At 47.1% G+C, this 21,934-nt stretch overlaps 2 protein-coding genes across 3 annotated transcripts in view; one reads left to right on the forward strand and one right to left on the reverse strand.

Moving 5' to 3' along the window:
* Positions 1–20,566, reverse strand: part of cep104 (centrosomal protein 104) — a 33,608-nt gene extending 13,042 nt beyond the window's left edge. The window contains exons 1-14 of one of the 2 annotated variants that reach the window (XM_035381237.1): positions 20,483–20,566; positions 19,631–19,757; positions 18,004–18,177; positions 16,888–17,026; positions 16,640–16,702; positions 15,362–15,438; positions 13,793–13,961; positions 12,832–12,987; positions 12,183–12,413; positions 10,771–10,977; positions 10,225–10,392; positions 5,989–6,162; positions 4,049–4,225; positions 429–635 (exon numbers count right to left, since the gene is read on the reverse strand). In XM_035381237.1, coding sequence (XP_035237128.1) covers positions 429–635; positions 4,049–4,225; positions 5,989–6,162; positions 10,225–10,392; positions 10,771–10,977; positions 12,183–12,413; positions 12,832–12,987; positions 13,793–13,961; positions 15,362–15,438; positions 16,640–16,702; positions 16,888–17,026; positions 18,004–18,177; positions 19,631–19,757; positions 20,483–20,537 — 2,124 coding nt within the window. In that variant the 5' untranslated portion in view covers positions 20,538–20,566. Of the gene's footprint in view, positions 1–428; positions 636–4,048; positions 4,226–5,988; positions 6,163–10,224; positions 10,393–10,770; positions 10,978–12,182; positions 12,414–12,831; positions 12,988–13,792; positions 13,962–15,361; positions 15,439–16,639; positions 16,703–16,887; positions 17,027–18,003; positions 18,178–19,630; positions 19,758–20,303; positions 20,457–20,482 lie in introns of those variants that run through there. The other variant, XM_035381238.1, reaches the window with a different exon arrangement.
* A 221-nt stretch (positions 20,567–20,787) lies between these two features.
* Positions 20,788–21,934, forward strand: part of lrrc47 (leucine rich repeat containing 47) — an 8,163-nt gene continuing 7,016 nt past the window's right edge. Inside the window, exons 1-2 of the mRNA XM_035381254.1 lie at positions 20,788–21,413; positions 21,678–21,934. The exon at positions 21,678–21,934 is cut by the window's right edge and continues 205 nt beyond it. Coding sequence (XP_035237145.1) covers positions 20,826–21,413; positions 21,678–21,934 — 845 coding nt within the window. The 5' untranslated portion in view covers positions 20,788–20,825. The remainder of the gene's footprint in view (positions 21,414–21,677) is intronic.

Consider the following 21,934-nt stretch of genomic DNA (forward strand, 5'->3'; position numbering starts at 1 on the left):
CGTGGATCAGATTGTGGGCACTTCACCTACGCTTAGCAAGGGTTTCAGTCATGCAATGAGACTTCAAGTCTTTTTCTTTCCTCTCAAGCAGAAAATATTAACTCGTTTTATGTTACTGTTACTGCTTGACAAGTGAAATTTTCTCACCCCATTGGCAAATCTTGAGCTAAACTGTTTGTTTTATTTAACAAATAATAAGAAACAAAAATTTTTAAGGCCAAATGTAAGACTAAAATTCTTGTTGAGATTGACGTGTTTTTTTTGTCTTTTCAGCGTTAAGCCTCTGGACTGACAGATGGAGGCTGTTGGAGAGGGACGCCGCTCGCGCGCTGGTGTCCCTGTACAGGACCTTGCCCGTCTGGGTCCCCAGCACAGGGGGCATCAGCAGGGAAGGTCGGGCTAGCGCGCGCGCGCGGCGTCACACTCACCTTGGCCTGGGGCTCCGCGGGGCGGCCGTCCATCTTGGCGAAGCCGTCGAAGATGTTCTTGTAGAGGACGTTGCGGCGCGTGTTGGCGTCGTTGGGCGGCAGGAAGTCCAGGACGGCGCTCCGGTGCTGGCGGTACATGGCCAGGATAATGTGCACGGCCTTCTCCCGCACTTCCGCCGCACTGTGCTCCAGAGCCCCTGTGGAAAACTGACGCGCAGAGTCCACTGAGACACGCCCAGCTCAACACACCCTTAGCCTGGGGGGCCATTCGCTGTACACAGTAATCACGCAGCTAGATGTTAGCTGCGGTCTGGACGACTGAACATCGCCAGCGTACAGCGGTGGCCTGGCAACAGGATTTGAACAAAGCAGGTTGCAAATCACGTTTCTGGACGAATGTGAGATGCTACTGCCAAGCACACTCACAGCTGCCTGTGTTAGTGAAGATCTGATTTCTATTTGACCAGTTTGACACGTTTATGCGTAAATAAATTCAGCTGACTGAAAAAAATGCCAAATACCAGTAGTGCCTTTTGTGCACAATATCAGATATCCGAGATCAGGAAATACACAAAACTCAACATCTCCATTTATAAAGTTCTCTATGATCAATATCTCCCTACTGAAGCAAATTGTATACAATAACTTAATTCAAGTTTATAAGTGCAGGGGCTGCGGGTGTAGGGTTGTAACGATATGGAACTTCCTATACCGTGGTGGCAGAAGATTAAAGGAGAAGAAAATATAGATTAAAAATGCGCCAGTGCGAAACGATTGTTTTCTTATCGTTGTTAAAATCCTAAACTTGTTTCCAAAAAAAAACGAACAAAGGAACGTCATACTGTATAGCCTCTCATCCTTCCCTAGTGACTTCCGTTTGGGTCAATCGGGCACCCATTCAGCCTGCTTGCTAAAGGACTACAGGAAGGGTCTTCCTCTGCCTCGTATCAGTGCAGGCTCGGCTCGTGTGCTGCTCTGTGAATAGAAGCAGCTTTGGGGAAGAGCGCGTGCCCATCTACACTCCCACATTATAATTGGGGTTGGCAGCAGGAATGTGGATGTAGTCTTTCCAAGTATGGGAGAAAATGTGGAAAAACATTACAAATAAAGGTTTATTACATTCAAAAATCTCCTACAAACCCCACAATGCATTTCACCTGTGTTCTCTCTAAATTTAACACCATCACTGAGCATGCAAAGGAAGACAGGCAGGGAAGCGGAAAGCTGACGCAATCCCTGTCCATTTCAACTGAAGCCTTACCCTTCCTCTGAATATACAAACAGCCTTATAAACCCAGGAAAAACATCTGAACCTGCTTTGATGGCTCAAACTGAGATGAAAGAAACCCTGTTGCTAGGAGTCTCAGATCCAGTGTCTAAAATGCCTAAATATGTCTTTTCAACAAACTACCCAAAAGATTTTCCATAATATTCAGCCTTACTAAACAACCTTATTAAGAACCTTATTAAGCTGAAAAAACACCCTCACTGATGAAAGGGTAAAAGAAAAACATAAAAAAAGAAACCTGAAGTGTTCCACAGCAGTGGACTAAGGCCGGTATCAGTATTCCCTCAGCGATGTGTTTTTCTCTAACATCAGCACTCTCACTGAAAATCTGCACTCTCCACTCTTAATGCGACGTGCAGATCCAGCTGTTTCATTAAGAGGGAAACAACGTGCGGTTCAAAGCGTGTATCCCCGGCCCCAGACAGGCCGCCATTATTCTCCTGTCTTTCTGCGCTCCTCATTTTAATTACAGGAAATTCAATCGCCTCCGCGGTCGGGCTCGGAGCGCATCACCTGGGAAACCAGAGGGGAAAGAGAAAAATTTACCAGCCCACAGCCCAGCCGAGTAACGGGCTCCTGGACTGCAGTCCTCACGCACACACACACACACACACTCACACATTCATACACACATACACACACACACTCACACATTCATACATACATACACACACACGCGCGCGCACACACAAACACACACTCACACATTCATACACACATACACACACACACTCACACATTCATACACACATACACACACACACGCGCGCACACACACACACACGCATACACAAACACACACACACACACATTCATACACACACACATGCACGCACACACATGCACACACACACAAACACACACTCACAGACACACACACACATGCACACACACTCACACTTCACAAAAGTCCAGCTATAAAACAACAACGAAAAAAACTCTGCTTCTGTTTCGAGGCGGCCCAATTAAGCAGTATGTCTGAATGAAAAACCAGCGCTTGGTCCTTATGCTAATGTATCACACTCAAAGCCAGTACCCTCACCCCTGCTAGCCCGTCGGCTGCAGTTACAGGAGCGTCTCTGTATCGCCCCAGCCTGCCCCGCAGTTTATCTCTTCAATGATGTAAAGGGGGAAGAAGGAGCAGGAGGATAAGAGGTGTGAAACTCAAGCTTGTGTGGTTCCATTACAAAAGTGCTTGCTTAAGGAAGATGGCAGACCCCCACCCTAACCCTAACCCTAACCCCCCCCCCCTCCCCCCAAGCCAATATGTCTCAGCTGAAAAACAAGTATCTACTACATGCTAGAAAGCATCTGCGCCAGATTTGGCTCTGGTTCACGTTCTAATGAAGGACAACACTGTTAGATTTGAGAGCCAGCAGGTACGCAACACATGCAAAAAAACAAAGGACAACAAGCTGCAGCAGAGCCCCCATCGCGCCGGGATTGCTCTTAATTTAAGGATTTACGCGCGCCATAAAGGGCCAACTGAAACACAACCCGAAGGAAGCGGGCGTCCGAGGGAGCGCTTGTAAACTGGAAGCGGCAGGCAGCCTCACCGCCCACCCTTTCAGCGTCCGGATGGTTTGCACACAGATACTGTGTCACTCCTGGAGACGGCGGTCACAGCACCAGGGTTGTGAGGGGAACTGGGCACCAGCCAGCGATGACAGAGTTCACTCGGCTCACTAGAGGAATACAGCCAGTGTGCCGGACTCACTTCCAAAAAGCAAACAGAAGCTCAGTGCATCTGTTCCGTTTGTCTGTGCTTGATTAAGATCAAACTTTGTACTAAAGTGCAGGCTACTCTGTCCATGACTGCGGAATAAAATGGCCACAGCGACAAGAAAGCAGATAATTCTCACTAAACAGTCTGAACTACATTTTACGATTAGATCAGATGTGAAGAGAATGTTGGACAATGTTGTTTTTTTTGTTTGTTTTTTCTTTTGTCATATTAGCTTCCTTATTCTGCAACAACTTAAAAGAAACAGTACATGACTAGGGTGGATTCTTTATTCTTTTTTAACTATTTCTTTATTAAAGGTTTCCAAACTTTCCCCATCCACGACGAAAGGACATATTACTAGGCAGAATGGAATCTGGTTCGTTTCCTCCTGCTCTACCATTCGGCCGAGCCTAACGCCAAGGACCCGTGCAAGGACTCCATCATTCAGACCCATGAACCAATCCACACCGCTGCACTTCGGGTCAGGGACAAACACAGACAGCAGAAAGTTCGGCTCCAAAACATCCCAAGCTGTCTGCAGAAAGAGGTGGGGGGGGCGTGGGGGAATGCGGGGGCTGGGGAAGCGAGAGGTCAGGTGGTCTTTACCTGCATGACGTTTTCCAGGGAGAACCCAGAGCCGTCGGTGCCCAGCTCCGCGAGCAGCCTCTCTGTCAGCTCTACGTGGCTCAGCGCCAGGCGGGCAGGAACGCTGGACTTCATGGGTTTCACCAGCTCAGTAGGGATCGTCTGCAAGGATCTCACCTCTTTGAACAGCGCCATCTCCTGCGGGGGAGGAGTAACAGACGCCATTTCAGATATTATCAGACAGTTAACACACACACACACACACACACCATGGAAACCTCAGGTTGGTTCATCTAGCCTGCCATCACACTTTGACTTCATCAAGGTTGTTCCCTTATTTTTTTTGGTTTGTGAAAATAACCACAACTTCTGTTTTTCTACCCTAACCCTCAGATCGTATTCTTACTCATTAAGGCTTTACCTCCCAACAGTGAGCAGAAAAAGTGCTGGTGCACCAACCATCATCGTTGGTTTACGACTCCTGCACGACTTTGTGCACAGCATTTCAAACTCAAACCTTCTAGAACAAGGCTGTCGTTTGTGCTCAGTTACGATAGACTCAGGACGGTGTGTGACTTCATCATGACAGAAAAGCAGAGGAACTGCAATCAAATGTTTGTGTAGACCCAGTCAAAAAGTAGCAAACTGCCAGTGCGTGAACTGAACTGACTTCACAGCATTCTCCAGTGCCGCCTGTCCGTTGGACACAGTGAACATGTTTATCCAAGCTATATTTTTATAGGCAGCTGTAAGCTTGTTTTACAAGCCTGATACTGCTGATCCCTGTCTATTCCCCAATGCTGACTCTTTATGATAATTTAATAGCGATAAAAGCCTTCAGAAGTTTAAAACAAACCAGAAGCTATGATTTGATCACAAGAGGGCTGCGCTGAAGAGAAAAGTCACATTTGACATCAACTTTTCTCTTTGCTTCGCTTTATTTAATTTCCCCAATGGCTGAAAAAATAAAGAACAAATAATTTTAAAAAATAAATAAGAGCGCAGCGAGCTAAGTGCTATTAGAGAGACATTGGAGTCGGGGCTGTATAATTTTTATTAAGGGACTAAAAAAACCAAGCTGGGGAAAGAGGCTGCCAGTGTGTCATGAGGAAAAGGTTTTTATCCAACAGAGCTGCAGTTTTAATGACATCCTGTGTAAGGGCTGAGTGACATCACTAAAATCCCACAGGGATAACTCACATACGCACATAAACACTCTCTCTCTATTTCTCTCTGTCTCTCTCACACACATACAAACTCACACACACAGACACACACACGTGCACACTCACACACACGCTCACATTCGCAGCAGAAACCAGCACGGGCCTCAGTGTGCAGCAGAAACCCACACGGGCCTCAGTGTGCAGCAGAAACCCGCACGGCCTCAGTGTGCAGCAGAAACCTGCACGGGCCTCAGTGTGCAGCAGAAACCAGCACGGGCCTCAGTGTGCAGCAGTGTGTGCTGCAGTGTGTGCGGGGCCCGCGCTGTAAATCATCCCACAGCCGCCTCAGTCACGCAGCAGCACACAGCAGCACAAAGGAGGGAACCTCGTGTGAACCGCAGGAATTCTATACCTCAGCCCGGCTCAAGGACAGCACAACCCAAGGGCTGGAAAACGTGCACTTCAACATGACATCATCCAGCACGCCGCGCCGGGGGTGGAGGGCTATTCATAAACCGCACAAATTTAATTTTATTCATAAGGCTCACTGCGACCGAGGCCAGCACCATTCACACCACAACAACAGGAACCACTTGCTTTTAAAGTGCAAATAGCATCATCGAATTAATCATATGAAGTAGCCTTCAGATATTAAAAATAAACACTACTCTACGTGCACGGGATAAAAGTAACCCCTAAACTAATTAATATAAAATGGAAAATAAAATTAAAAAACGACACACTATTTCCATGAGAGAAGCGGGACAGACGCTACGGTGCCGGGCAGAGGGAGACCTGGATGAAGCTCGTAGCCGCGAGCCGCAGTCGGCCGGCGGGGTCGCCCGCCTTGGCGAGGAGGTTGGGCCAGGTCTGCTCCAGGCAGTGCGCCACCTCCGCCCTGCCCAGCTTGTGCTGCGGAATGAACTGGGTCAGGATCATCTTCAGCAGCTTCAGCGACGCCTGGAAGACCTGCCACACGGGGGGAAAAAAAAAGCTGAGGTTTAAAACCTGATTAAAAAAAAAAACCTGATAAAAAATAAAAAAAATAAGAAAAACAATCCAGCTCGAGAGCAGCTCGGGCTCCAGCCGCGCTGTTAATTTTGCCAGCTCCTCCGAGAAAGATTCTGCAAAGGATTTATGCTTCCGCTGCTTCTCGGCTGCATCGCTAAATTCCAGCTGTTTTGGAGATTTTTGTCGGCGTAAGGAAAACGAGATCTGCCCTCGTTTGGTTCACTAACCACACACCGGTCTGACGCTGACTAGAGATGTGATGACTGTGTAAACAGAGATAATGTATGTGCAAAAGATACACAAATGGAGAGCAGTGGACAGTTCACCTCACGTAACAAATGTGAGGGAGATGTACCTGTGGCTGACTGACACATGGACAGTAAGCAATCTCTGATCACTCATTACTCCTCAACCCTTCAACACTGAGAGTGTTGCCCAACACGGATGGATTTTCATACGTGGGCACGAAAGATTCTTTATCCGTGCGACACAAACATACCTGTCAAACGTCTGTGCAAAAATCTCAGGCATGTAGTGAGGCTGAGAACTGAGCTAGAGGAACAATAAGGGTAAAAAAAACTAGCATGCACTAACTACCAGAAAAACTGCAAAAGTACACTCAATTAATAATAGTCTTTAAATTAATTTCTGACAAGGACAGAAATTTCATAACTGTGCTTCCACCAGTTCACCTGCTGTGTACACGTAAAAGAAAAACACGATTTAGGGATGAAAAAAAGACTGCACAATGTGCATGTGAATGTCTCCAAATAGTCAGAGACGTGAGAACTGTAACAAAGTCTGGCTCGTGGTAATTTCTAAGGTCTTTCAGATACAGCTCCTCTTGGGCACATAACTGGTGAAATATGACCAAAGGGTCACAACAGAAGGTTTCTTCAGTTCATCCTTATTCTCACAGAGCAGCTCTCCACAGAGGCAAAGGGCACAGGTTGTGCTGAGGGGAGGGGGGCGGCCCCCAGACACCCATGTTCAGTGATATTTATTTAAGTGTGGAGCCCCCCCCCCCCCCCCCCGAGTAAAACCTTGGGGAATGTCTCTGGGACTGTGGGGCGCATTGTTCAGCAGTGGGGGCCTGCTCCGCAAATGGCCCGTGAATAGGGCCTACCAATGAAAAGCAGCTGTTTGAGCGCCCGCCAACGGGGGCAAGGCGTCAGTGGCACAATGGCCGCGTAAACACGGCGGAGGGGACGGCAAACACCGGCGCCGGGGAGCGGGCGGGGGAATGCGCGGGAGGAGAGCAGGAGAGCAGGAGAGCAGGAGGAGAGCGGGAGGAGAGCGGGAGGAGAGCAGGAGAGCAGGAGGAGAGCGGGAGGATGGTGGGAGGACAGTGGGAGGAGAGCGGGGGGAGAGCGGGAGGAGAGCGGGAGAAGAGCGGGAGGAGAGCCGGAGGACAGCAGGAGGACAGCGGGAAAAGAGCGGGAGGAGAGCGGGAGGAGAGCGGGAGGAGAGCGGGAGGAGAGCAGGAGAGCAGGAGAGCAGGAGGAGAGCAGGAGAGCAGGAGAGCGGGAGGAGAGCGGGAGGATGGTGGGAGGACAGCGGGAGGAGAGCGGGAGAAGAGCGGGAGGAGAGCAGGAGGAGAGCAGGGAGGAGAGCGGGAGGAGAGCAGGAGGAGAGCGGGAGAAGAGCGGGAGGAGAGCAGGAGGAGAGCAGGGAGGAGAGCGGGAGAAGAGCGGGAGGAGAGCAGGAGGACAGCGGGAGGAGAGCAGGAGGAGAGCGGGAGGACAGCGGGAGAAGAGCGGGAGGAGAGCGGGAGGACAGCGGGAGAAGAGCGGGAGGAGAGCGGGAGAAGAGCGGGAGGAGAGCAGGAGGACAGCGGGCGTGGCGCGACGGCGCTCCCCTTCACGGCTTTCGGCACCACCACAGAGGAGCAGCTGCGAACACGCGCGCGTACAGAGAAGAAGAATGAAGAAGGGAAATTATCTTACCCATCCCGACTTTGAGTGGCCTCTGTGAACACAACAGTGGCCCAGTGCCAGCAGAAATGTGCAAAGAAGCAGTGAAAGAGTGGACTTCCAGGGGAATTTTGGGCTTCACACGTACAACAGGAAGCAGAGCCCCTCAGCCGTGAGCATGGCATTCCACAGCGTTTTTTCTCCCCTACAGAAAGGGCCTGCTTTTCTGTGTTCAGAGCCTGGGTCTAGCACAGACCCGCAAGCCTTCACATTACACGCATGCACAAATCAAATCATTCCTGTTCATATCATTTTCAATAAGCCCAGGCAGGAAGCCGGATTTTACGATGCTGAAAAAGAATGTGCACCTCAGCGTAAAGTTCAGAACCCAAAGGTCACGGAGGGTCTTTAAATGGGAAAATTATGTCTAACTGTTTCCATTCAGGAACAACACCAGAGACAGACTCCCCACGGCCCACCCAGAACCTCCGACCATCTCTTACAGGCCTTCAGCTGGTCCTCCCCTCATTCCCAATAAACAAAAACAAAGTGCTTTGCCACTGTGGATTTGTGATAATTTGATCAACCAAAGTAGTTTTTTAACCAGGAATAGTCCTTTTTCCCACGGCGAGCAGGAACTGCCGCCGTGGGCTATGCATGGCAAATTGTGGTCACTCACTCACTCACTCACAGACGATCTGAGAGGGACGTTTAGTAGGACGCACGCGCAGGTGGTGCTTCGAGACGTGAACGTGTTAGGGCTAGCTAAAGTAACGTTAGGCGATAAAGCTGAGCTTAAAAATGTTGTGCCGTTCGAAGTGGTGATTCTGGGAGATGCAGACAGATGAAAGCGTCGCGCTAACTAGGTTAACCTAGTCAGCGCGTACGGATCGCCTACTTTAGTTAACCTAGTTAGCGCGTACGGATGCTACCCTGCACGCATGAGTAGGAGTTAAGGACACACAGCTACAACCACCGATACAGATGTATGGACACACGGAGGACAACAAATAACGTTACAGAGGTGAGGACATGCCATAGCTACCTAGCTATATAGTTAGTACAGTTGCGCTGTGGGTCTGGACGGATTTGTGCTTGTTCTTTTGTTCCTTCCGTCTGGCAATTAGTTAATCTGCTATTGCTGAGTAAATCAACAAAAGAATCGCTACAGAGGAATTTCTTTTGGGTGACAAATAATTAACTGAAAAATAAAGCAACAGAACTTACTGCCATTATGAGCCACAGCACACTGAAAGGAACTGCCCACAATTAAGCGACAGAGAAAAAAAGATGGCTTTAAGTGGGAAAAAAAATGAAATGGAAGGTAATGAAAGGCAATGAAAGGTTCAGCGAATGGAAGGGACACTGAAGTAGCCTGAGAATAAGACTACATTCCCACCGCAGGTCTTGACTTGACACTCAGTTTTTTTGACCGCCAGCATACATCTACTTTTAAAAATGACCCATATCCAATACCCATGTTAACACGGTTTACACTTGAAACAACCTGCAGGCGTGCATGAGGGTTTGGTTACTGATACGAAAGTAAACAACTACACCGCCACAGCCATATCGCCATCGGCAATAGACACAAAACGAGACCGAAGAGTTCAAGCTATTGCCTTTCAAAGCATCTTAGGTCCACAATGAACATCCCCTGTATTAGGTCTATATCGACGCCATGCCCCACAGGCTTAAAAGGCATGTAAACCTTGGTATTCCTCCACTGGTCTGAGCCTTTGTCCTCCATTTAATTTCTCTAAACATTTAACATTACCAGCAGAGAGTGGTTCTGCATGTAATTACATCACATGTCAGTCAAATACAAATATAGTATGAGAATATCACATTGTGTATGATATGATGTGAATCACAATGACCGGGAAGTTCCATTCTGTGGGTTTATATGACAGTCACGTTGGCAGATATCAGCTTCCAATAAAATCTATTTCCGCAAATGAATGTGGCCCAAAACAGATCTTAAAATACCTGACCCCTTGTACATTTTTCCTGTTTACAGGTTCATAGTACATACCCGATCTGTGAATTGAGGAACTTTCACCAGGTGGTGTAGCCTGTAAGGGGCAGAACCAAAACGGAAATTTACCGATGACACCTTGTCCAGGATGGCCTTCCTGGCGAGGAACACGGCTGCCCTCATCATGGTCCTCAGGTCCTCTTTGGGCGTCCCGGCTGGGGCCTGGGACAGCTTCTTACAGACGGCCAGCAGGGCGTCCTCCCGGTACGACCAGGTCTTGGAGTAGGCCGCCGCCACCTGGGGGGGGGGGGGGGGGGAGTAACGTGTCCGCTCATCACCCTCCGGGGCCCGTAATGCAAGCCTCCACCCTTCCCCATCCCGGCACGCGGGGCAGGGGAAAGCTCAGGGCCCTGACCCAGTTCTGCCTGGTTCGTATTGCACCGGGCAGACGAGGCCATTCGATCGGGCGGTGAAATGGCTGATACAGACACACACACACACACACACACACACACATCGATCGGGCGGTGAAATGTCTGATACAGACACACACACACACACACATCGATCGGGCGGTGAAATGTCTGATACAGACACACACACACACACACACACACACACAGAGCTGGAGGGGTCTGCGCTCAGTGCATGCGGCAGCAGCTCGCTGGCTCTTACCAGGCCTTCTCCGTACACGGCGATGGGGAAGCTGGCCTCGCGCATGGCCTTCTCCGTCAGCGGCTCGGGCTCCCCGGTCACCCCGACGCTGCGGGACGAGGGGGCGGAGTCAGGGGGCTCCTCGGGCGGGAGCTCGGGCTGCTCCGCGAGCTTCTGCTGTTTCCGCAGGGCGGGCAGCGGCCTCTCGTCATAGGGCAGGGTGCTGACCTACACACACACGCACATACAGACGCGCGCATACACACGCACGCACGCACACACACACGCATACCCACGCACGCACGCACACACGCACACACACACGCATACACACGCACACACACACGCACATACAGACGCACGCACACACGCGCGCACACACACACACACACGCGCACACACACAAACACACAGACAGGTCATACCCCTCTCAGTCTGTAGCCGAGGTCACAGGGTCTGTGAGTTGTATTCTTGCCTGAGCGCTGTGTGCGTGTACACAGGACAGGCCTGCGGGACCGCGGATGGGAAACCAGACGGCCGCTTCCTCGTCTGTGACCCGGGTGGGATCTCAGCCAGGCTGCCAGCATCGCCCGGCCGCACAATGGGAACATGTGTTCGTGCGAGCGACGCGTCTTTCGGGGGGGAAAAAAGGCTCACGCGCGTCGAAAATAAATATTTTTAAAAATGCGACACGCTGACTGACACGTTGACAAACGTGGAGTCATCGGCAACACTAGCGTCTAGCATGAGCGCACTGCTGGCTTTAGCGGCCCTTCCACGACGAAAGGCTAAAATAATGGCCGATGGCGTTTGTGGGAGGCCAGCGCTGACTGCACAGGCAGGGCTTTCCCCGGCTGGCACGCTCGCGCCCGCAGAGAAACCCTTCCCTTTAAACGCAGGGCTGGCCAGCGCTGAGATCACCCAACTGTTTAAGCATTTTAATTAAACTCTGAAACTCAAACCCAGATCTGATCAGGCCCGCGAAGCAAAATAATCCCTCAAAGCCCGGTTTCATTACTTAGAGAGAGAGCGCTTCAACCCAAATGTAATAAGAACTAATGGAAATTTCTCTTGTCGATGGCGCCGTGAACAAATCATTACCATTTTGCCGTTTCGTGTTCTGTTGTGAGGGATGGGGAAACCTGTTTTCATTGATTAAACCTCCAAGGCCAATGCACCACAATATAAGAGAAAAGACAGGGAAACAGAAAACAGGGAACAAAAAGCACGGGGAAGCATTTGTGACTCAATGAGGTGACCCTTGAACAAATATGAACAATGAATTCCTCTTCACATCACAAAAGCTCCACAAAGCCTTGTTTAAAAAAAAGCTGCTGTATAGTTCTCCTTTCAATACCATGCTGTTGTTTTTGTGTCACACAGGTTGTGCGGTGGTTGTCAAAAATGGCTCCCCCCAAGAAGCCACTGCTTACACTGATCTTGGGGATCTCCGGCGAGGCTGCGGGGAGGGTGGGGGGCGTCTGGGCCCGCCGCGGGGAGGGGGGGTCAGCAGAGACCCGCTCCTGCTCCTTGAATTTCTCTGTCTTCTTCTCCCTCGCGATTTCTGGGGGGGACTGCGCCCGTTTCTCTGGCGAAGGGGGAGGGGAGGGGGAGGGGGCGGGCACAGGGCGCTCCTTGGCCGCAGGCTCAGCGGCCCTCTGAATCTGCGGGGAAAGAGCACGGGAGAGAGTGGGTGCGGAGCGCAGGAGGGAGGAGCCGAAATGGCCGCCGCAGCACAAACGCATTTCAAACCTGTCCATTTGCGTCGGCCTGGCAACAGGTTTTACAAAAGAAATAACAGACAGAGACGAATGTGAACGCAGCCCTGTTATGAGAAGGGTGCTGTGCTGGGAGAAGGCTTGGCTCAGGAGAGGTGGACTGGTTTAACACGTTTGACCTGCGTGAGCTAATCCATGCAGTCAGTCATTCTAATAAGAATAATGCATTTTATTTGTAAAGCGCTTTTCATCGTACAGAGATGATCTCAAAGTGCCCTCCACTCCAGCTGTGAGAAAAGGTCCCATTTGCATCACGCAGCACTGGCCTAAGAACAGGGGGGTCACCGTTTACGGACTCACTGACCAGACTCATGTCCAGGAGATTGTGAACCTCCAGCTGCTGGTACACCTTCAGCCGGTACTCCTCCATCTGGTCTTTCTTCTGCTTCGCGGTGTCGTAGTCCTCCTTCTCGATGGCGCTGCGTTTCTCCACTTCGTAGCGGCCCAAGCGCTCCCCTACCTGTGCCAAAGTCAGAGGCGGCATCGGGTCTGCAGCCACACCAGACAGCGGAGCCACACTATAGGCTGTTCAACAGGTTATGTTCTTTCCCGAATTGTTCTTGATAGGTGAGAGAGGAGCCAAGATGGGCCAAAAGGCCTGTTATCATCGTTAGCATTAGCAAACGTCCAAATGTTCTAATGAATCCAAATGTATTTTAGGAATGATAACGCGCCACTGTAGGTAGTGTTGGTTATGGGTTAAAACACAGAACACGGATTGACTGTAGGGACACATCCCCCAATGCACTTCAAGTGAAAATCTTGGCACAGTGCCCCTTTATTATATGATGCAATCAATCACTTTGCTATCTCTGTTCACTGGATCATCTCAGCTTCCTGAAACTCAGCTCCTTGATATAATCTGGCCAGCTACTCAAGAAACAAAGCAAAGGAGATAATGTGTTAATCCTGCCATACACGGGGTGAAAGATTATGTCTGTGCATTGTGTCAGGGTTTATAATTGGCGATTCTTTGACTTCTCACAAGTCTTTTGGCTTCATGCCTTCAATTGTTGTCCAATGCTGTAACACTATTCTTGTTGACAAAGTCACGAGGTGACAGTGCTTTGTGATTGCGTCTCACTTCGTTCACAACTCCTACAGACAGCTGGGAAATACTGAAGGCTGAGAAAATACCAGTGGAAAGATTTGAAATGCGCAGACGATGCAGAAGATTAGATTAAATCGATGCTGAAATGGACATATGAAATGTGGGATAAGTATAAGACGCTGTTACCCCCCCCTGCTTCGCCCCTGCCTCGTACCTTCTGCAGGTCGGCCATGGCCTGCTTGAGCGTCTTGGCGAGCTCGTATCTCTCCTGCCGCACGGCGTCCTGCTTCTTCTCGTCCAGCCGGCGGACGATCTGCGCCACCTCCGGGTCCTGGTACATGTCGAACGCCAGGTCGTCCAGCGGGGAGATGGAGTCGCACTTCCTGCGTCAGAGAGGAGGCGGGGCCTCGTTACTGTCAATCACCCGCCCTTCATTCGGGGACCTCGCTGGCCCAGTGACCACAAAGTCAGCGAATGTGGTGGCCCGCGTCAAATACTTAAGGGCCAAATTCGAAACACCTGAAACGAAGAATACTGCGACAAAAAAATACTATCATTTTTTTGTTGACCACTTTCGAACAGAGAATAATATGTACAAAGCACAACCAGAACACAGTAAATGGTCATGTGCTTGGTGAAAGCAAGCTAGTGAGCTGTGTTGTAACTGTGTCTTTCCTCTATATGCTGTCATCATTATAAATGAAGATAATTCTCGGTTTGGAATTGGAAAAATATGCACACTAGCCTTTTTCCTGAAAAAATGAAAAGGGAAACGTGCGCTTGGTTTTTTTTGGGGATACGCACAGGAGATGCACAACTAATGACTAAGTCATTAGCACAACGTGTACACATTTTGTGATACTAATTGCTTGTTAATTTAAAACATTACTGAAAGGAAACTTTTGCTTGGGAAAAAACACAAACTGAAAATGCACAGACTGTTAAATTAAGGACATTTCTCATTTGGTTCAAAAGCTTTCTTAAATCACTGTTTGCATTTAAAATAGCCAAACCTTTGTTTAAATGGCGCAGTGCATTGTGGGATTTCTGACTCTCTAGCTCCAAAATCTGCTGTTTTATCAGGCTCTGGCTGTGATCAGTTGTTACTAATTTTGTAGATGCTGTGAGCACAGCTTCCTCTTTTGGACAAGCACTGACACCCGAACTACAGTCCATGAAGAGTACTCCATGAGAAATCAGCTCTCGTGTGTACATGTGGGTGCGTGGAGCACACCATTTGTACTGTAACAAGACCAGGTTAAAACCTAGTATATGGCTGGACCTAACACACGTGATCCGGCCGACCAATGGTGTAACTTCATAACTCGGCCGACCAATGGTGTAATTTCATCAGTCAGTCAGCCAGTCAGTCAGTCAGTCACTCACAGACATTTGCGTTTGTACAGCTGGCCCCGCTGTTGCGGTCCAGCCAAAAACTGAACGATTAACTGAGAGGATTATGGCACTGTTACATATTGTTTGAGATGTGGCTTCAGAAAAGACCTGTATCAACCTCTTGGTGCTGGAGAACGGAACTAGAGGTAAACAAGAAAGTAAGGTTTTATGGATCGCATTTCCACAACCAAACTGCTGAAGATGGCCAGTGTGGTGTAAGAGAGGCTTCAGGAGCACAGGGGTAACAGCAGCTAAGGAACTGTCTGGGACCCAACCCATTTCTGATCAGGTTAATATGTAATCCCATTTCCAGAGGGCTAACTAATGAATAACCAAAGATCAGGAAATGACGTCGTACAGGACAAAGCTGGATTATTGCACGCCTTACCCTGAGTAGGTCCCATCCAGGGCCATCTCGTGCTGAGTGCTGTTGAGGTATTGCTCAATCAGTTGATCTCTGGTAGGCTGTAGGGAAATAATGGCAAACATTTAAATGGAACCTGATCTCGAGTAGTGAATTTTAACTATTCAGACACAAGGAGACAGTATTTTTTTCATGTTTTAGTTAATCCATCCAGCAGAATGGCAGCATTAGCGATGAAACAGGAAGAAGAATAACTACTGTTTGAAGCCTTCAACTACTTATACATGGCAGTAAAATGAGAAGCCTGAAGATCAATATCTACAACAAAGGACACAATGTGTTTTTGATATGACCACACAAATACGTCTGTCCCACCGTTCAAAGACTGGAATTTGTCTTTGGAGTTTCACTGTCCTTTTAGCAAAATACTAACAGTCCACTAACGGTTTTACAAGTCACATTATTAGATTTTTCAAAAGAGAACTCGCAAAACTCAATACAAACAGTACACAGCATATAGACAAGGACTGTTCATGTGGCAAACTGTACGGGACTCAGGATGTGCCACAACAATGCAGACACTGTTAGAAGGAATCCGTTCCGCAATAAAGACCCAAACCCTTCCTCCAGGAGCCATCAATCTGCAGGTTTATCTGATTACCCCTGTTTGTGCCTACTGTGTGATTGCAGGCCTCACCTGAGTCACATTACCACATTCCTGTCCACAGCCACCATACTCAAGACACGGAAAAAGAGGAAATAATATGTTTTTGCAGTTCTCTCATTCATTCGTGTAGGACTTTCAGGCTTTGCAACATAACACAACATCCCACACAACATGTGCTACACCCTAGAAATGATGTGGATTTGCTATGAGAGGGCCTAAGTAAAACAATCCCTTCAGCTGCAGGCTGTGATCAAATAAAAGCATGATCTATTATGTTTAACTTTCTGTACAGGACTGTACTCAAAATATAAGAACAGAGATTCTACTTTCGTATTTTTCCTGTGTGGTTTATCTTAATTAATTAAGTTTAATCTGGTGAGGCTTTCTTTTCAGTTCACGAAAATGTGCTTCTAACTTTAGCAGCTCTTTGGTACAGGAATTCTGTGTTTAAAGAGCCCCTAATGAGACGTATCTGGAGAATGCTGATCTCTTGTCTGACAGGAAGGAAATTTCAGCTGAATGTAAACACCTCCCCCATATGGTAGGCAGTGGTACTGCATCACATTATTTTCACTGCACTAGTCCTACTTCAGTTCTGCTTCACCAGGTGTCAATGCAGACTGTGCTGTACTTACAATTGTGTCCATCTCTTTGCCATCCACTGGATCACCAAGAATGTTTATGGCAACCAAAGCAACCTGAAATCGTACAAACAAATTAGAGCATGCATATTTTTTTATTTACATAAACAGATTTTTTCTTTTAAATATATTTCTATAACGAAAACTATTTCAAATACAAAAAAAATCAATATTTAAATGCTAATTTGTTTTTACATTCATAGGAGCTAGGGCAAATACCACATGTACTCAGGTAAATTTACCTGATTGTAGAGGTTACAGCGGTTGGCATGGTTTCTGTGGAACGTCAGTCTGAGGTATGTTCCGACAGCGTCCACATGGACGGACTTCAGCTCGCGAGCTTTAAATCCCGTTTTCTCATTATCTGACAGCGACACGTACCTAGGCAAAAAGCTGCCCGTCAGACCTGAACAAAGCCGCGTGTTACACGCTGACCCACAATGTCGCTCCTGTACAGTGATAATTAAAGCCCTTGTATTTAACCCCTGCAGTTCACACGCAGAAATGACTTTTTCCCCCTTTTTGGCCAGTCAACATAAGTACGATCAATGCAGAAGGATGTCCTTCATTGCCTTTTCCCAAAATGTTCACTTCAAGTGTTTACAACGCAGTCAAACGAGAAAACATTATTTGCATGAATCGAAGAGATGTCACTGTGAAACAAGTTCTCCCTCTAAATAGCATTTAGGCGTTCAGCAGATGCTCTTATTCAAAGCAACTAAAACAGCTCGTTCATAACATAAAATCAATTTATACAGCCGCAAATTTACTGAAGCAGTTGAGGATAAGTACCTTGCTCAAGGGTACAGTCACAGTGCCCCACCTAGGAATCAAACCTGCCAAATTTACATTGGAAGCCCAGATTCTCTACCCATTACACTGCACTGCCAGAAATATCAAAATTACATTTGTACATTCAGCTACATTTGCTTTAACAAATGGTGCGGTTTTTCACTGCTGCGCTCAAATGGTCGCACGATCCAGGCCACGCCAGTGAAGTCTGCGAGTGGGATTCCCACGAGGGCAGTGATAACTGGCTGCATGCGTTTGTAAGACCAGCAATCGCCTGAACTGATCGAGGACATCAGTCATAATCAGCAACAGGATAAGCTTACAAGTGCAGTTCAGCAATGCAGGTCATTAAAATCAAATCTTTAATCTTTTTAATCTGTAAAATGCAGTTCATTAGCTGCAGATATATGCATTTACTAATTTATTAATATTAACTGTGTAAGAATATTCCCTTCAGTGGTTCCCATAGTGACCGCAGCGGGGAGAGGTGGCACCGCCAGTCGGCTGATCCCTGGTAGAAGCAGCCCTGCGCCACACGCGTCACGGGCGACGGGCGGGGGACTCACCCGAGCCTGCGGAGCCTATCCGCGGCGTGGGGAGAAGACCCCTCCGGCAGGCTGTCGCCCACATGGAACTCTATCTTGGCGGAGATCATGTACTGGTGGGCCAGCAGCTGAAGCTTCCTGATGCGGCTACGCTCCACCAGCTGCAGGGTGATCTCCTGGGGGTAGGGGCAGGACCTGCGGCAGGCCGCAGCATCACCATTACAAACGCCACGCCCTTCCCCACCCGTAATGCCTGGGAGCGGACACCTCCCCTGACAAACAGCAGCTTATATACAGTATATCATACATTGCGCTGTACATTTGTGTGTGTGTTTTTCATGTATGCTTGCATAACTGTCCATCTGTTTGTGTGTTTTTTTATTTGAATAGACACTTTCCAAATCTACGAAGGTCAACTTTTCACAGGTCAATTTGCATCAGCACTGGACTTGCTAGAAATGTCTAGGACCACACTTACATTTTTCAAATGAGAACAGCCAGCAACAGCAGTCAATGTGCGCCTTCTATGTTACAAGGCAAAGTGCAACCAATGCGCTGCCTCCCTGAATATGGTTAATCGGAATTAATCTTAGATTAATCTGAATCCCAATGAATTTAGGATTAAATTTAGTCATTTTAAAGTACAGTAAGCATATTCCACAGAAACGTTCTTGAGAAATATAAAAAAGTGTTGTGCAAATGGGTTTGACACAGGTTATAAGTGTACAACAGCAAAGTTAAAGAACTCAGATCTGAGGTTTCAAAATCAAGAAATTGCAATATTTGCCACCAGCTCAGGACTAGCCAATTACTTTCGAGTCATATAGTGTCACCCACTAGTCAGCAATACTGTTCTAAAAGGTTCTAAAAACTTACTTTAACTCCAACATACACAAAAAAAAATTTGCCTGCTACTATAAAACTGATTAGCTATTGCTACGTATTACGCTCCCATTGTTTGCTATGGTAACTGTTTACAGATGGATTAAATAATCAGGCTCTTGCCTACCATGGCACCATAACAGTCTTATCTTCCTGTTCTGTCACTGCAGTGTAATTTCCCCTTCCTGTGGTTCAACAGGAAACACCAACAGCCAGCATACAACAACAGCAGCTGTTACTTGTTGGCACATTACATTATTGAATGGTTATTTTTCCTTGGTTGCTAATAGTTCATCACTGCACTTTAACCCAGCACCAATTAAGAATCAGATAACATTTTAAAACCTTTCAATATCCACTTGCTTGTGCAGTGTTCCAGTTAAGTTCTAAAAAGTAACCCAGCAAACCTATGGCATGGTTATCTTGTAGACGTATGCCTGTGTATTAGGCCTAACTCAGAGCTCAAATGCGCGTTTGGATTTTCATCCTGTTGTCTTTACTTGCCTTAATCCCTTTTTCCTGTTAATATATTTCCAGCACAAAATATGTTCCGGGTGGTGTCATGATATGGGGTTATTTCTTTGCAAAAAAAAATAATTTGTGAATAGTGTGGAGGAAAACAGGCCAATAAATTTGTGAAACCAAAGTTCCTTACCCTCAGTCACTAACTACCTCAAAATCCGAAGGAAACCTTTAAACTCAGCTTTCGCGTATTCTCGCTGATGTTTAGAGACCATATACATTCTTTGGTGTAGCAGGCCGTTACCTGGCAGATCTCCAGCCATTGACAGTGGGTGCATGGACCATCAACTCCTTGGCACTATAGTTATCCTCATGACTGGAGGAGCTGGCGACTCCAAACCCTATCTTGTGAGGCATCCTGAAACTGTATCCTATCAAACGAGCGGGAAAAACGAAAGATGTGGTTTTAAGAATGGAAAAACAGGACACTTTGCCAGCGAACTGTTTGCGTAATACCGTTAATGGAAAACAGAACTAATCAATACTCGGAACTCAGACGGCAGAATGTCAAGGGTTTGTGTTGAGGCTACATCGTTGAATATACCTTAAAGAAATCATGTGAGCTTGAAGAGTTCAAGCAGAAAGACCAAGTAATGTTAGTTAACCACATGTGGTGGAATAGAAGTAAAATATTATTTGCTGAGGCATGTCAAAATATTATCAACAAATGACATCATCATATTAAAATGTGTCAAACCAGCAACAGGTAGCATAAATGTACAGCAAGCAAGATATGCTCCAGCATTACATGATGCATTATTTCTGAAGCCTAACTACGGTAGCTAACGTTACTGTAGCCAGTGAACAGCCTAACTACCATGCTAACTACGATACCGAGCTAGCTGACTATCGCGAGCAATTAGCAAGACAACAATCAATTTCATGATGGATAGCTCCCTGTTCAAACGTTAAATTACCTGTACAATGTTAGCTTCATAGTTAGACAGCTAGCCCAAACTCAGAAAAGAAAAAAATAAATACAGTAGAAATAAAATTAATCAAATTATATTTAAATAAAATATTTATGAGAATATCCGTAGCAACATATCGCACAATGTGTAACCAGAAACATTTCCAAAATAATTTTTGTCTGTACCCTTGTCGGAGTATCCCCCTTCGTCTCCATAACCACAGTTTGACAACAACCACATGTTTGCGCGTGCGCAGTGGTACAGGAAAAAAGAGGATTGTGGTAAATGTATTGTCTATGCCTTCTCAACTTTGCAGGGTGATTTCCTTGAACATCCTCTATTATATTTTTTCAAATGTTTATTTATTTATTCATTTATTTATTTGCAATTATACTTTAAAGACAATTTCTCCCAAAGCAACCCACACACATTACTCCATATTGCAAAGACGAAGGTTAAGTAACTTTTAGCTCGGTTACTACCGGGTGAGCTAGCCTCTTTTTCTGTTTCCGGTGTTCACTCAACAGTATGGCGGCGATGAGTGGTGCTGGGGAAACGATGGAGAATTGGCCTGAGATAGAGAAAGCCGCATCGGAGAAGAGACGCGAACTTGTTCTACAGGGTCCAAACATCGATAAGAAAATTCAAGAGGGTGGACTGAATCCCAAAATTTACTCGCTAACACTCTTGAATTATCTTGAAATCAGCCAGTGCCCGAGTCTATTAGAAATTCATCAAGGCATTGAAAACCTGACACACCTCCAGAGTTTGATCCTCTGTAGAAATAAGCTATCGATAGTTCCTAAAGCCGTTGGCAGTCTGAAGTCCCTGAAGGTTTTGGATGTTTCTGTGAACGAACTAGAGGCTTTACCCGATGAGTTATCCCAGCTCGGCGAACTCAACACCCTGAACGTCAGCTGCAATAAGATCAGAGGCCTTCCCGCTGGACTGAGCAGGTGCACGAAGCTGTCCACCATCAATATCTCCAAAAACAACATTACTCATTTCCCTGAAGACCTTTACTCCGCTCATCTGGAACTTCTCAGCACAATTGTTGCATCTGAGAATTCAATCGAAGAACTGAGTGGAGATATCAGTAATCTGTCGGCACTTAAGGTCTGCGTCATACATTGCTGTCTTGCTGTTGCACTTAACTTGCTTGTCTTTATAATCTTCACTAGAAACCAGTTTACATTAAATCGTCTAGAAAATATTGAGTTATAGCTGATTTGCGGTACATTTAAGTGCAACTGTGGCATCATGGCGAGATTGCCAAATGCAATAGAACGAAAGAAACGCCGCAGGTTCAAACCCACTTGTCTGACAGCTGGTAGCCCACGTTAAATTGTGTACTCATCTTCTCTTTTCTATTTTCTTTAGAATCTGGACCTCTCCAACAACAAATTAACTGATATCCCATTCGACCTAGCCGACTGCGCTAAACTGAAGGAGATCAACTTTAAGGGGAACAAACTCAAAGACAAGCGACTGGAAAAGATGGTGAATGGTTGCCAAACTAAATCCATTCTAGACTACCTGCGGGCTGGCGGCAGAGGTAAAGGAAAAGGTAACCAGCACAACGAAAGCGAGAAGGAATCTAGCAGGGAGAAAGATAAAAAGAAAAGGACCGACAAGCG

This window comes from Anguilla anguilla, chromosome 11 (assembly GCF_013347855.1).
Source record: "Anguilla anguilla isolate fAngAng1 chromosome 11, fAngAng1.pri, whole genome shotgun sequence".
Classification (NCBI taxonomy): Eukaryota; Metazoa; Chordata; class Actinopteri; order Anguilliformes; family Anguillidae; genus Anguilla; species Anguilla anguilla.